This window comes from Pinus tabuliformis, chromosome J (assembly GCF_031772625.1).
Source record: "Pinus tabuliformis cultivar Carrire ecotype Pingquan chromosome J, CPIR1, whole genome shotgun sequence".
In the NCBI taxonomy this organism is placed as follows: domain Eukaryota; kingdom Viridiplantae; phylum Streptophyta; class Pinopsida; order Pinales; family Pinaceae; genus Pinus; species Pinus tabuliformis.
Genome location: NC_142295.1, coordinates 173167798 through 173182725, shown reverse-complemented (window position 1 = coordinate 173182725; position 14928 = coordinate 173167798). Strand labels below are relative to the sequence as shown.

At 41.9% G+C, this 14928-nt stretch overlaps 1 protein-coding gene across 2 annotated transcripts in view; it reads right to left on the bottom strand.

Annotated features, from left to right (window-relative positions):
• DCP2 (decapping 2) overlaps nt 1–12632 on the bottom strand; it is a 214430-nt gene extending 201798 nt beyond the window's left edge. The window contains exon 1 of one of the 2 annotated variants that reach the window (XM_089377456.1): nt 12314–12632. In XM_089377456.1, the coding sequence (XP_089233582.1) occupies nt 12314–12393 (80 nt within the window). In that variant the 5' untranslated portion in view covers nt 12394–12632. The remainder of the gene's footprint in view (nt 1–12313) is intronic. The other variant, XM_089377455.1, reaches the window with a different exon arrangement.
• Nucleotides 12633–14928: the final 2296 nt, after the last annotated feature.

Here is a 14928-nt window from a genome sequence, read left to right as displayed (position 1 = left end):
TGCTGCTAAGACGAAGTATAGAAAAGGTGAGGTCAAAGCCAAGAAAATTTTGGTTGACTCTATTCAAAAGCATTTGGTTGCTTATATTTCTGATTTGGGAACTTCTAAGGAGATATATGATAAGCTGGTTGGGATGTTCAAAGTAAACAATGCAAATCAAATCCTCTTTCTCAAAAACAAGTTGAAGGACATCAAGATGGATAAAGGGGAGTCTATCCAATCCTACTTCATGAGGATCACACAAATCAAGAATGACCTTCTATCTATTGGAGAAATTATTGTTGATAGGGAGCTCACTCTCATTGCACTTGGGGGTCTTTCAAGAGCATGGGATGTGTTTAACACCACCATTCTCAACAATGACAGGATTCCTAGTTTCGATGAATTATTGGCTAGATGCACTCAAGAGGAGACGAGGATGATGGAAAGAGACAAGCCTTCAAATGGAAATGAACCTACTGCTTTCTCCGCTCATGCAAAGAAGAAAAATAATGTTAGTCCAAGGAGATAGGGTTAAGGTTCAAACAGGGATTCAAAGAAGGAAGGAAAGGAAGGTGCTTCAATTGTAACAAGTTCGTGTATTATGCTAGAGAGTGTCCTCACAAGAAGAATTCTCCAAGGGATGATGATAGCAACAACAACAATTTCAAAGGCAATGGCAATCAAAGGAACAACAAGTTCAACAATAAAGGAAAAAGGAATGCTCCCGTTGCTCGATATGGAAATGGTCGACCTCCCAAAAGATCGAGAAATTCCAGATATGAGGAAAGTAATGTTGTAGAAAAACAAGAGGAGTTTTATCTTATTTCCACTCTAACTACTGCCACTCCTCTGGATACTTTGGATCATTGGCTGATTAATAGTGGAGCCTCAAGGCACTTCATTGGGTACAAAGAGGCCTTCTAAAATTTGATTGAGAAGAAGACTAATTTGGAGATCATACTTGGAGATAATGCCACCTACCCCGTGAAAGGGATAGGTATTGTTACTCTCCACCTAAATCAAGGTGAAACCATTCATCTACAAGTATTGTATGTACCCAATTTGAAAAAGAACCCGGTGTCTATTTCTACAATGGAAGATAAAGGCTTCAAGGTGGCATTCATTGATGGAAAGGTACGTATTTGACAAAGAAACCCTAAAAATGCATTTACACTTGGATTTAGGCTTGATGGTCTCTATCAAGTTGTAGGAAGTCCTTTGGGAGCCTTAACTTGTGATACTTCTCTTAAATCTGAATTATGGCACCGGAGATTTGCCCGCCTTCATTACAAAGTCTAACCTGGGGTAAGGAAGATGGTCACAGGTATGCCCGAGTTCAACATGAATCATGAAGGAGTTTGTCAAAGTTGTGCAGCTGGGAAACTTACAAGGGGACCATTCCCTTCAAGTGAAAGCCAAACTACCGATATTCTTCAATTGGTCCATTCTGACCTATCTGGTATGTTGCCCGTAACATCATTGGGAAGATACTTATACTATATTTTTGTGGATGATTTCTCTCGCAAAACATGGATCTATTTCTTGAAGAAGAAGGATGAAGTGTTCAAATGGTTTCGTTCTTTCAAAGCTTTAGTGGAGAATCAAGCAAGGAAGAAGATTAAAATATCGAGGACCGACAATGGAACCGAATATGAATAAAATGAATTTAATGACTTTTGTAGAGAAGCTGGCATTAAGAGGGAGGCAACCATTCCATACACTCCTGAGCAAAATGGAGTTGCTGAAAGGAAGAATAGAACAATCATGGAAGCCACCCGTGCCATGCTCTATGATCAAGGTCTACCAAAGTTTTTATGGGGAGAAGCTGCCAACATTTTCGTGTATATTCAAAATAGGAGCCTGCATCAAGCACTGGATTTCAAGACACCCGAAGAAATTTTCACTGGTAAGAAACTCGATGTTTCTCATTTTAGAATATTTGGTTGTCCCGTGTATTTTCATGTGCCTAAAGAGAAAAGAAACAAGTTGGAAGCATCTGGGAAGAAAGGTATATTTGTGGGTTACAGTGAAAATTCAAAGGCATATAGAATCTATGTGCCTGGTCAAAAAGACGTGGAAATAAGCCATGATGTTACCTTCGATGAAGACACTGCCCTTGAGAAAGACGGAGATCTCCCCATTCCAAGGAAGGATAATGATAGTCCTATAGAAAAACTAGATGAACCTCCAACAAATGAGCCTATGCCCAATGTTGAAGGCCCGATGGATCCCATTGATCCACCTCTTGGTGATCCCTCTACCTCAAGGAAAAGACCTTTGTGGCTCAAAGATACTCTCGAAGATGTTGAAAGACATATTGCTCCAAGAGGGACATTCCGTGAAAGTAAGAAGTCGAACAGGTATCAAGGGTACTTAGCTACTATGAGTACTATTATTCAATCTGAGCCATGTACATTCGAAGAAGTCGTAAAGCACCAAGTCTGGAAGGATGCGATGAATGAGGAATATGAATCTATCATGAAAAATGATGTCTAGGATGTGGTGCCTAGACCGAAGGACAAGTTCGTAGTCACCTCAAAATGGCTATACAAAATCAAACATGGAGCAAATGGGAGTGTTAAAAAATACAAGGCCAAGTTCGTTGCTCGAGGCTTCTCTCAAAAGGAAGAAGTGGACTATGACGAGATATTTGCATCAATTGTCCGATATACCACTATCCAATCTATTATTGCTCTTGTTGCCACACAAGGATTATCCGATCTATTATTGCTCTTGTTGCCACTCAAGGATGGAGCCTACATCAAATGGACGTTAAGACTGCTTTCTTGCATGGTTCGCTTAAGGAGGAAGTCTACTTGGAACAACCTCAAGGGTTTGAAGTACAAGATCGAAGGACACACATATGCAGGTTGAAGAAATCCCTCTATGGGTTGAAGCAAGCCCCTAGGGCTTGGTATGAGAGGATTGATAGTTATCTTATGAAGTTGGGATTTACAAGGAGCGATGTTGATCCTAACCTATACTTCAAGGTTCAAAAGGACATGCCTCTCATTTTGGTCCTTTATGTAGATGATCTCTTTCTGACAGGTGCAGACCCTCTCATTTATCAATGCAAGAGGGAGTTGGCTTCCGAGTTCGAGATGAAGGACCTAGGACTAATGCACTACTTCCTAGGCCTAGAGGTCTGGCAAAAGCCAAGTGAGATTTTGCTTTCTCAAGGAAAATACATTGTGAAGTTGCTCAAGAGATGTGGGATAGTTGATTGCAAGTATATGTCTACTCCGATGGAACTCAACTTCAAGAAGTTATGTGATAGTGTTGTTAGGGCCAAATTGGCAAACCCCTCTGAATATAGACAACTTGTGGGCGCCCTGACGTTCTTGGTAAACTCTCGTCCGAACATATGCTTCGCTGTGAATACGTTGAGCCAATTTATGGTCGAGCCTCATCACATACATTGGATTACTGCTAAGAATCTCTTGAGATATCTCTGTGGCACAATCAACTATGGACTGAGATACACAGCCGGGAATTTGAGGCTACATAGAGATACTGATGTTGACTGGGTTGACAGTGTGGTGGATCGAAAGAGCACATCAGGATGTCGCTTCTCATTGGGGTTTTCTTCGATTTCATGGATGAGCAAGAAGCAAAAATCGATTACTTTAAGCACCGCCGAGGCTGAGTACATTACAACTATTATGGCCTGTTGTGAAGTTGCTTGGTTGAGGAAGCTCTTTAGTGAGCTATTCGAGCATGTGTTGGATACCACCGTGATCTTCTACAACAACCAGAGTGGGATTCACCTTTCAAAGAATCTTGTGTTCCACGACCGCTCCAAGCACATTGATATCAAGTACCACTTTATCTAAGATATGGTACAACAGGGAGCAATAAGGCTCCAACACATCAGGACCGATGAGCAAGTCGCAGGCATCCTCACGAAGCCCTTAGGGAAGGTCAAATTCTTGGCCTTCTAAGAGAAACTTAGAGTCGTGGAAAGACCCTCCCATGAGGGTCCCGCTTGAGTTGAACATTGAGCCATGGGAGCTCCTGGGGGCTTGGGGTACTTCTTGGAGCTATGAGGGCCCATAGGGTGAGTGGTTCACCTTCCCCTACGATTGATGACACGTGTGTAGGGTGAGTAGTTCACCTTCTCCTATGGCATATGAGCAGGATGAGCGGTTCACCTTCTCCTACTGATGCCCTAGCATACATCCTACCCATGTAGTTCGGGACTCACGGGAAGTACCTCTCATCTGGTCAATCAGTTGGGAAAAGTGGATAGGGACCATAGCACTACCGATGGACGCATCGTGTACTGTCGTACTCCCTATGTCTAGGATGCATGATGTTCAACAACTTGATCTGGGATCAAGTTTGATTAAGGTTCTACCTTTGGACTGAATTTTGTCATTGGAGAATGGTAAGGTCTTGTGACTCACTCTCGATCGATTCTTCTTCATTATTCATATCAGTGTTCAGCAAAGCAAAGATGAGATAAGATACAAAGATGGTACATGACGATAGGATGGCATGATGATCGATGATGATGGATGGATTGGCAAGTGGAATTCTCCCTAGTTGAGACGGAGTGTTAAAATTGGCAACTAGGGCCAAATTCCACTTTAGATAGCTCATTTGATGGAGATGATGATTGCACTAAATTCCTCTTTTCGAGAGGACCAAAATTGATATAAAGATCATCTAATTTGGACAAGCAGAAGTGTATTTTTGAATTTATGCCCACACATGTGCAAATTGTTGAGGTCGGCCACATCATCATGTAGGCTTGTGAAGCCCAATGGAAGTGTCACTTCACCGTCAACGACTTGTATAAATTCAAGTGACCTCTCACATCATTTGGCATCATCATCACACACATTCTTCTCTCTCCTCTCATTGGTTTGTACAGCTATTGGAAATTCTCTTTCTCTCACACATGTGGCAAAGGAGGATGAATTTCAAATAGAATTACATGGTCGAAAATTTCAGACTTTCCTGCAATTTGACCAATGTTGACTTTGACTTTCTAAGCATCCTTTGACTTCGATTTTCAGAGTGAATTTTTGTCTTAGCAAGCCGCATTTTTGGGCACAGGAAATGAGGCAAAAGGGGGACTTCGACTTGCGTTTACCGCAAGGTTGACTTCAAGTTGAACAATTTTGACCACATATTTTATGGTTGTTTTGGGCTGACTTTGACCGTCACTGGAGATCGTGTTCGATTGCCTTTGACCAAGCTTCAAAGGAGAAGTTTGACTGTTGCGTTGACCATCTTTGACTTTCTGGTTAGGGCTAAGTTTGATTATAGTTCATTGTAGATTTGACAAAGTTGTTTTAACTTTGATTTGGCAAGTCAATTTTGACTTTTTGTACTCTCTCTCTGCTGACATTTGTACTTTCTCTTTTTGTAATAATAAGAAGAATTGATCAAAGGGTTTCCCCACATTGGGGTTTTTCCTTGGCATCCGCCAAATCTGGTGTTATCTTGTCTTCTGCATTTTATTTTATGTTCTATCTACAGTTATTGTCAATGTAATTTATGGTTAATGTGATTGCTATTGGAAACTAATTTGGAAATTGTCATTGGGTTGCTTAAAGTACATTGAAGTAATTGTGCTAAGCATAGAACATACCATTGTTAACTAAATTTAACAAGAGCTTTGCACAACTGATTTATAGTTGAACCATTACACCTTAAGGTCTTATGTTTCTAATCAAATATAAACCAACAATAATGTGTGGCACTATACCAAATATTAATCTACGGGAACCATAGGTAGCGAACTCCCCTAGGGAGATGTCACTCTTGTTCCCCATACATATCAGAATCTCACGTCCAATCTGTGTTGATTTAGGGTAGCATCGGATGTGCCCTAGCCACGAAATTTGGTGGAGAGGTTGGGGCACATGAGATTTCCAATACCCAGAAAGGGTTTGGGCAGATTCTAAACAGTTCAGGATATATTAAAATAATTAATATTTTTAATGGAGTCCCTAAGTCTAAACTTAGGGAAATTAAAATATTAATCTGAATTAATATGAAACTGTGTTAGAATGGTCCAAAAGACATGGATCAAGCCAGATCTAATCTTAGCCGTTGATTAGGGACTTAATCTCGACCGTTGATATGTCAACGAGAAAAGTATAAGAGGAGGCTTGACGGTCACTTGGAGAATACACCAGAGTGATCAGTCATTCTATTCTCTAGAGCGGGGTTTGCTAAGAGAGATAGAATCAGTGATCGGAGTTGCAGCTGAGGGGCATTGAGTACAGAGAGACAGAGAGGAAAAGATAGTGTCGGGAGAGCAGCGCAGGAGCCAGAGAGAGTGACGCAGTAGTAGCCAAGGCTTACGCAGGGCCATGCAGAGGCAGCCAGGAGCTACGTAGTGCTTCAGAGAGGCCAGCGTTGCTGACACAAAGGGCCAAAAGGCTGACGCAGGGCCTCTTGAGGCTGACGCAGACCCATTCAGGGTGATGTAGGGCCGGCGCTGGGCAAAGAGGGGCTAACGCAGTCCAGAAAGGCAGACGCTGGGGTTTCTGGGGCAGATTGGAGCTGAGGAGCTGCCGGAAGGTGTTTCCGGGGTTTTAGCCGGGATATTTGTCTCAAACTGAGAGGTATTACTGCCAAGGAAATTCTCTGTTGGGTAGGCCGGATTTGGCACCCAGATTGTACTCTGATATTGCTTAATAAGAAAACCCTCAGATAACTACACTGGTTTTCCCACATTGGGTTTTTCCGGGGACATTGGTCCAAAAATAACGGTGTCATTTGGTGTGATTGTTTCTGTTTCCTTCAGTTGTTGATCTGTAATATGTTGAACATGCACTAGTGTTTATTTTCAATATTTACATTGTAAATAACTTGTTAAGTAACAGAACAAGTAGGTAGGAATAAATCAGATAAAGTGCATGGAGGGTTTCTAACTAGTAGACTTAGAAACTTCAACATGGTATCAAAGCATGATTGCAGATCACAGGGGAACTGAGGACATCAATCGAGCAGAGCAATAGCAGCAGAAAATAGTTGTCCCAAGGTGACAGCAGTTGTTTCTAGCAGAGCAGCAACAAGGGAAGGGTGACGAAGTGCCTACATCATCAAGGGTGAGCCAGGAAGGGGCAGCGCAGAGGCCAAGGAAGGCAAAGGGAGCCTCACGCAGAGCCACCTAGAAGCTAAGAGGGCTAACGCAGTTAGCTGAGGAGGTCAGGTTGCTAGTGTTGGGATTGCGCAGAGCCTAGGAGCTCTCACCTTCAGGTTGCTGGGGTTTAGAAGGCTGTGGGAACATTGCAGAGTGGAGTTGGTGAGGTACTGTAGTCAGAACAGTACCTGATAGGGCAAGGCCAAGAGGAGGGAGTTGCTACCGAGGGTTTCTAGCCGAGAAACCTGGATCAGTGGTGTGGTTGCACAAACGATCAGAGTAGGGGGCATCTCGACATCAGCAGAAGGATTTCCAGGAGGGAAATTGAGACTCAGAGGGAGTCAGATCGAGAACTTCTAGGAGGGAAGTAGAAGAGCATCATGGCACTACACAGAGTAAGAGACCAGGACAGACTGGATGGAGCGTCGAACTTCGCAGTCTGGAAGGCCAGAATCTTATCCGTACTTGATAGAAATTGTGTCAAGAACTTCGCCTTGAAGGTTATAGCTATCCCAGTTGACCCAAATGATAACGACAAGTACGAGGAGGCAATGGCGAGGGCCAAGAGCATCATCCTTGACAGGGTCAAGGACCATGTAGTACCACACATTGCCGAGAAGGAAACGACATATGAGATGTGGGAGGCCCTCAAGAAATTGTACCAGCATACTTCTGTGCAAAGAAGAATGTTACTAGAGAATCAGTTGAGGTCATATCAGATGAAGAAGGGAGAACCGATTGACACCTTCCTCGGAGGACTGAACGAGATCCGAGATCAGTTGACTGCTATAGAAGCCACGCCGGATCAAGAATTGATGGTGAGGACGGCCCTGAATGCAGTCTTAGAAGACTGGGAGGTATTTGTCCAGAGTATACTAGGCAGAGGGACACTTCCACCTTGGGATGAGATGTGGGCTGCTCTTCGCCAAGAAGAGATCAGATGGCAATCGAAGACAGGTAGCAGCAGCAAGGGGATCAAAGTCAAGCAGGAGGAGGAAGATGTTGCCCTAACATCTAAGGGAAAGCAAGAAAAGCAGAAGAAGAAGAATCTCTCCAAGATCAAGTGCTTCCACTGTGGGGAGCTGGGTCATTATGCGACCTAATGTCCAAGGAAGAAGAGTAAGGAAGAGTCTTCCGAGACTAAGGCAGCACCAGCAAGGGCAGAGAAGGAAGTGTTAACAGACGATGACTGTGCCTTGAGTGCACACGCACCACTTGAGCGGAAGTGGGGAGACATCAAGCTGTAGTCAGGCAGACCACAGGCAATGAGGGGCAGAATCCTCGAGATACCCAGCCTCTTGGATTAGACCTTGCTATGGGAGCCCCGAAGAGGAGTAGCAGAACTGGCTGATGTGGGTAGAGACAGATGCGGATGAAGCAGCAGAGAGAGCTACAGTGCAGTAGTCCCGAGACAGCGCGAGGCTAGTAGGCTGCAGCAGTGTGAGAGGCACAAGAGTGTTGCACCAGTGCAGGATGGCACAGAGAGGTGTGCAACGATGCAAGATGCAGGGAGTTGTTGCAGCAACGCAAAGGTCAGAGAGGGAGCACTTGTCAGCGACAGAGGGAGCTTCAGCATCAGGAGGGTCTCTAGCCCAACAGAGAGGTCAGAGTTGGGAGATCAGTTACTTACTTCTCAGTAACTGAGTTGCAGTGCAGCAATGGGCAGCACAATGCAACATGATGAGAGGAGGTGCAGTGCGGATGCAGTGTTGGGAGAAAGGACCAGCAGCAGCACGGATGCAGAGGAAGTTGTTGTACAGATGCAGCAGTGGCAGTGGCAGTGGCAAAGCCATGGGTAGCAGTACAGGATGCAGCAGTGCAAAGGATGATGGGCAGCAAGCCTAGCATCAGCACAGGGACCGATGCCGAATGATCAGGGTGATACTCAGAGAGGAGTATTACTAGAGCACACTCCTCGCTAAGAGGGAGTGTTGATTTGGGGTAGCATCGGATGTGCTCTAGCCATGAAATTTGGTGGAGAGGTTGGGGCACATGAGATCTCCAATACCTAGAAAGAGTTTGGGCAGATTCTAAACAGTTTAGGATATATTAAAATAATTAATATTTTTAATGGAGTCCCTAAGTCTAAACTTAGGGAAATTAAAATATTAATATGAATTAATATGAAATTGTGTTAAAAAGGTCCAAAAGACATGGATCAAGCCAAATCAAATCTTAACCATTGATTAGGGACTTAATCTCAACCGTTGATATGTCAACAAGAAAAGTATAAGAGGAGGCTTGAGGGTCACTTGGAGAATACACCAAAGTGATCAGTGATTCTATTCTCTAGAGCGGGGTTTGTTAAGAGAGATAGAATCAGTGATCGGAGTTGCAATTAAGGGGCATTAAGTACAGAGAGACAGAGAGGCAGAGATAGTGTAGGGAGAGCACCGCAGGAGCAAGAGAGAGTGACGCAGTAATAACCATGGCTCACGCAGGGCCACGCAGAGGCAGCCGGGAGCTGCGTAGTGCTTCAGAGAGGCTAGCATTGCTGACGCAGAGGGCCAGAAGGCTGACGCAAGGCCTCCTGAGGCTGACGCAGACCCCTTCAGGGTGACGCAAGGCCAGCGCCGGGCAGAGAGGGGCTGACGCAGTCCAGAAAAGCGGATGTTGGGGTTTATGGGGTAGATTGGAGCTGAGGAGATGTCGGAAGGTGTTTCCGAGGTTTCAACCGGGATATTTGTCTCAAATTGAGAGGTATTACTGCCAAGAAAATTCTCTGTTGGGTAGGCCGGATTTGGAACCCAGATTGTACTCTAATATTGCTTAATAAGAAAACCCTCAGATAGCTGCACCAGTTTTCCCACATTGGGTTTTTCCAGGGACATTGGTCCAAAAATAACGGTGTCATTTGGTGTGATTGTTTCTGTTTCCTTCAGTTGTTGATTTGTAATATGTTGAGCATGCACTAGTGTTTATTTTCAGTATTTACATTGTAAATAACTTGTTAAGTAACAGAACAAGTAGGTAGGAATAAATCAGATAAAGTGCATGGAGGGTTTCTAACTGGTAGACTTAGAAACTTGAACAATCTTTCTCTGGAGGCAAGCCCTGTCCCATGTTCTACTATCATGTTACTTGATAGGGCAAATCTTTAAATTTTGGGTATCACTTTCATATTTCATGCTTCACCTAAGGAGATTTGGAACATAGTTATTCAAACTTCAAAGGGTGCCTAACAAAATAGATAAGTTAATAATAAAGCCAACATCTTTGGTAGCCAAATTTCAAATTTGCATCAAATTCATGGGTCAATCACAAAGTCAACTAGAGCTTCCTATGTGTTAATCACAATGGAGTGAAGGGCATTCACAAAGTCGACTAGAGAATTTGTTGTGAAACTATGGACTATGAGGGAAGGGGCATTATTGCTACTTGCAAGTAAGCACAAGCCATGTAGGCCAATTGTCACAGCAGCATAAGTCAGCCCAATATTAAATTTAAAAATCGCAATCCAATATGGATGAATGTTCATGCTTTTAAATTCAATATTATTAATAAATCTATAAGAAAAAGAAAAGTAGTGATTACATATGTATGTGTGTGTAGAATCGTAGATAAATAGATAGATATACAAAGACACTACATATATATATGCGTGTGTGTGTACAAAAACACTAAAGTAGAGATCCATTTTAATTGGAGATCTTTTCAACTGCGAGAGATTTGAATCTCAATTTGTTTTTGATCAATCTCGATGCTTGATGGATCCAAGATTAAGACAGATCTTTTAGTTCTAGATCTTTGGTTTATTTGCTTGTGTCGCTTTCAAGGTGAACATTTATTTTTCAGCCCTACATGGCATCCATTTTGATCAGTTGATTAGGACATATAACAACTGGCATTATGCTTCTTATTTTCTATTGAAAGCGTGTATTATACTTGGTATTTTCATAGAATTGAGAAGCATTTTATAGCATACAAAAAGAAATCAGGTTACATTTCAGCAATCCAATGAGCAGTCCGTGAAATTTAGAGTATAATTATGTGATTATTTCTCAAAATACCAAAATTTGCACCATATGCTATGGAATCTACAGAGCTTTAGACTATATTTTAATTTCTTATATTTACGTATTACTGACTGTTCAGTGTTAACTTTTAGTTGATTATTCTCCAACACTATGAAATTACTGAAATTTAGGTTCAAAGTCAATAGTCTCATATTAAAACACGCAACTCCATGTTACAATTCTCATATTTCTGAAAATACTGATGATGTTCTATAGAAATACTGAGGGTTAGACGACAGTTCCACAATCTTTCAGAAAATTACTGGATTTAAGTTTATAACTCAGTATTCAGCTAGTTTTCATATATTTACTGAAATTCGTACTACAAGTATCTAATATTATGTAATGTTACTGACAATTAATTTACATAACCAGCTCCGAGAATCAATCCTAGTATTTATGTAAAGTTTCTGTAATAGTATAAATTACTGATTTTAAGGTGATTATTCTCCAACGTTTGATGAAATTACTGAAATTTTAGTTCATATTTCATAGTCTCCTTTCAAAACACTCATATTTAAGTAATATTTCCCAGCTTTTGTGAAAATTCTAAAATCTGGGCTATAAATTGGCGACCGCCAAAGTAAATACAAAACGCTAGGCCATAATTCTGCAATACTTTAGGACACTAAACGATTTAAAGTTATAATTCTGAGATTTAAGATGCTACTCTGAAATATTTCATAATATCACTGAAATTTAGTTTAACATACGCAGCTCTGAGAATCCGCTCTAGTATCGTTGTAATATTAATAAATTACTGACTGAAGATCATTATTCTCCCACACTACACTGAATTCCTCGAATTTGCGTTCAGAACCCAGTCTCGTGTCAAAACACTCAAAATTAAGTTACAATTCTAATTTTTCAGAAAAATATTGAAATTTAGGCTAGTACTTTGTAATCTGCAACAGAAATACCGAATTTCAGGCGCTAATTTTGCAATCTTTTGGGCAATAACTGACTATCAGGTTATTATTCAATACTCTTCTGTAATATTACTAATATTTGGGCTTTTTTTACAATATTACTGAAATTTAGTTGCACGTAACCAGCTCTGAGAATCCATCCTAATTTGAGAATGCCAGATTGCTTTGTTGTCAGTATTATGATGAAATTTAGGAGAGCTTCCGGTAATGCTATTGAAAAACATAAGTGAACAAACGTTAATGCTAGAAATTAAAAGTTATCTAGAAGAACTGATAAAAACTACCTGCACAAGTCGTCCAGAAGTTCCCTAGGGGGAAGGGCATTTCGAGAAGGTACACTGACGGATCTATGAAGCCCTGACATTTCTTTCGAGGAAAAAAATATATAGTCGAAATGGCAGTGGAAGCGAACCGTAAGAAACCCTAAACGCGGAGGCAACGCTATTTACAGCACCAGCAAGCAGAAAAAAGAGAAATTTAAAAGCAAAATTGTAAACGAGTATCGATGTGAATGATATTTATAGGCAGGCATTGACGTTTAAGTGAATACAGCCTACGAGGAATCTGGAATAATAAACCCCGGTATCCTCCGAGCTGTTCATAGCGACCTGTAATTATATGTGGTAATGTAAAGTGATTACAAGTGGGGACGGTACGTTGTCATCTCAAAAGTTAAATTACAATACGGCTAAAATCTTTAAATTGTGGGTATAGACTTTGTGTGTTTGTGTAAGGAAAGATGTTTATTTTTTAAATAAATTTAATGCGTTTTGTAGATCAAATTAATGTAAGTAAATGTCTATAAAATATTTTATTACATATTGTTATATCTTTAAAAATAATAATAAATATCATATTAAATTTAGATAATTATGTTGATGAGAACCCCTGTTAACTTTGTATAATTTTTTCATAAAACATATTGTTGGTAGTAAAGTTTCATTAATGTTTTGAAGCGTTACGAAACCAGAGGTTTATAGTTTCACGTGTAAATAGAATTTATTTAAGTTGCTTATTTTTTTAAATAAATAAAGATTATATCAAATTATAACATTTATGTGGAATATCTATAATAAAAATATATGTGTGGGGTATTTTAAGTATAATTTTAAGGTTGTTGATGATGGACTTCTAACTGCGCAGGTGGTTGAGAGCACTAGGGTGGTGGAAACGGAGCTTTGCAGGGTTTGATGGCAGCATTGGGTTATTACCATTGTTTTCCTCTATAGGGGAACATTATCGGCCTTAAGTTTTACAGCCCGCTATCAATATTCTAACCTTGGGGAACTAGTGGGGCGTTGTTTTAACTTACTCATGAGGTTGTGACTGACAAGTTTTTATTGAGCGGACCAACCAACCCTTAGTAGTTTATTCAACCGTCACACTTCAAGATAGGTTTCAACCTTGTGTTAAGGGTTTTACATCGACGGGAAAATCCTTTTGCAGCGGTCATGAGGGTTAAGCCGAGTGGTTAAGGATCATGTGGGTCTGTCTTGACAGTTTTTAAAGAACTGGCCTCCATCCATTGTCTTTTTTCAATAATTTCGTTGTCATTGAAGGGTATCCTCGTGGTTACTTGCAACAGCGGGGGAAATGGCCTACGGTCCCGGAGGAAACAGGCCATTGTGGCAATTACGTAGTCTTTGCTGGGAGGTTACGGTCTCTGTATGTCAGTTTTACGGTGAACGAGGTTATTTTCTCTGTGGTTTCTCGGGATGTCCTTACCCTTGTCAACAGTGGTCCTCATTCCTTGTCTTTCTTGGAACGGTGCTTGGTTAACCCTGGCAGCTGGCGTTCGGATGGATGAGCAACTAATAGATTACTCAACTGACTCCCTGACCGCAGAAGACATCTAGGTCAACTTCTCCCGTCCGGTTCCTACTGTGACTAAGCCGGTGGCAGCCAGTTTACCGGTCACGAGGGTGGAAGAGGTTACTATGCTAATGGAAGACATGGAGGTTACTATTCAGGATCAGGAACTGCAACTGTTAATGGCGGTGATGGAAGGTATTTTTAACCCGGGAGAAGGCTCAGAGCCTCCTTTTCTCTCCATCCCTTCACCTTCAGAACTCCACGCTTGGTCTCAGGCGTATCCGGTGGGTGCAAATCCTCAAGGCAGTGCAGGCTCCTCTAGGGAAGGGGTTAGTGGGTTACGACCTCCTTCTCAAGGTTTGACACCAGAACAGTTGGGGCTTCTTGGGTCTGCCCCTTTCTATCCAGCCTTCCAACCAGTGGGAACTGCCCCTCCCTCAGGTTGCTTCAATGGCATAGCTGGGCTAGAACAAGGTACGAAGGATATCTGATCCTCGAACTCAGAAGACATCAACCAAGCGGAGGGTGACCAGGTTTCCAATTCACCGCAGTGGCAAACAAAAAAATCCAGGAACTCGAAAATCAGGGAAAGGGACAGGCGCCTAATCTTTGGAGAGGGCATCACTATGGCCCAAGCTGCTCTAACTAAGAGCATTGTGCTCGTTGGAAGGGTTCGGGGCAGGAATTACACGCCTATGTGATTGAAGAAGTGGACCACAGAGATTTGGGGTAACCTTTTGATGCAGCTCCCTGGCATTCTTTCACTGTCCCGTGGTTGGTTTGCCTTGATCTTTTCCCACTCTGATCAGGTAGATTGGGTTCTTACCCGTTACTGGCACATTGAGATGACCCCTGTGTTGCTGAAAAGATGGTCATCGATGTTCGACCCGGAAAAGGAGAATCTTGGTGCTAGTCTGATTTAGGTTCGTCTGCTTGCCCTCTTGCCATAGTTTTGGGCTGAGGAGATCTTCAAGGTGATCAGGGATGACTTAGGAGTTTATTTGGATCATGACAAAACCTATCAAGACATAGGATGTTTGGCTATGGCTCGTATACTAGTGCATCTAGATACCAGAGAGGGTCTGGT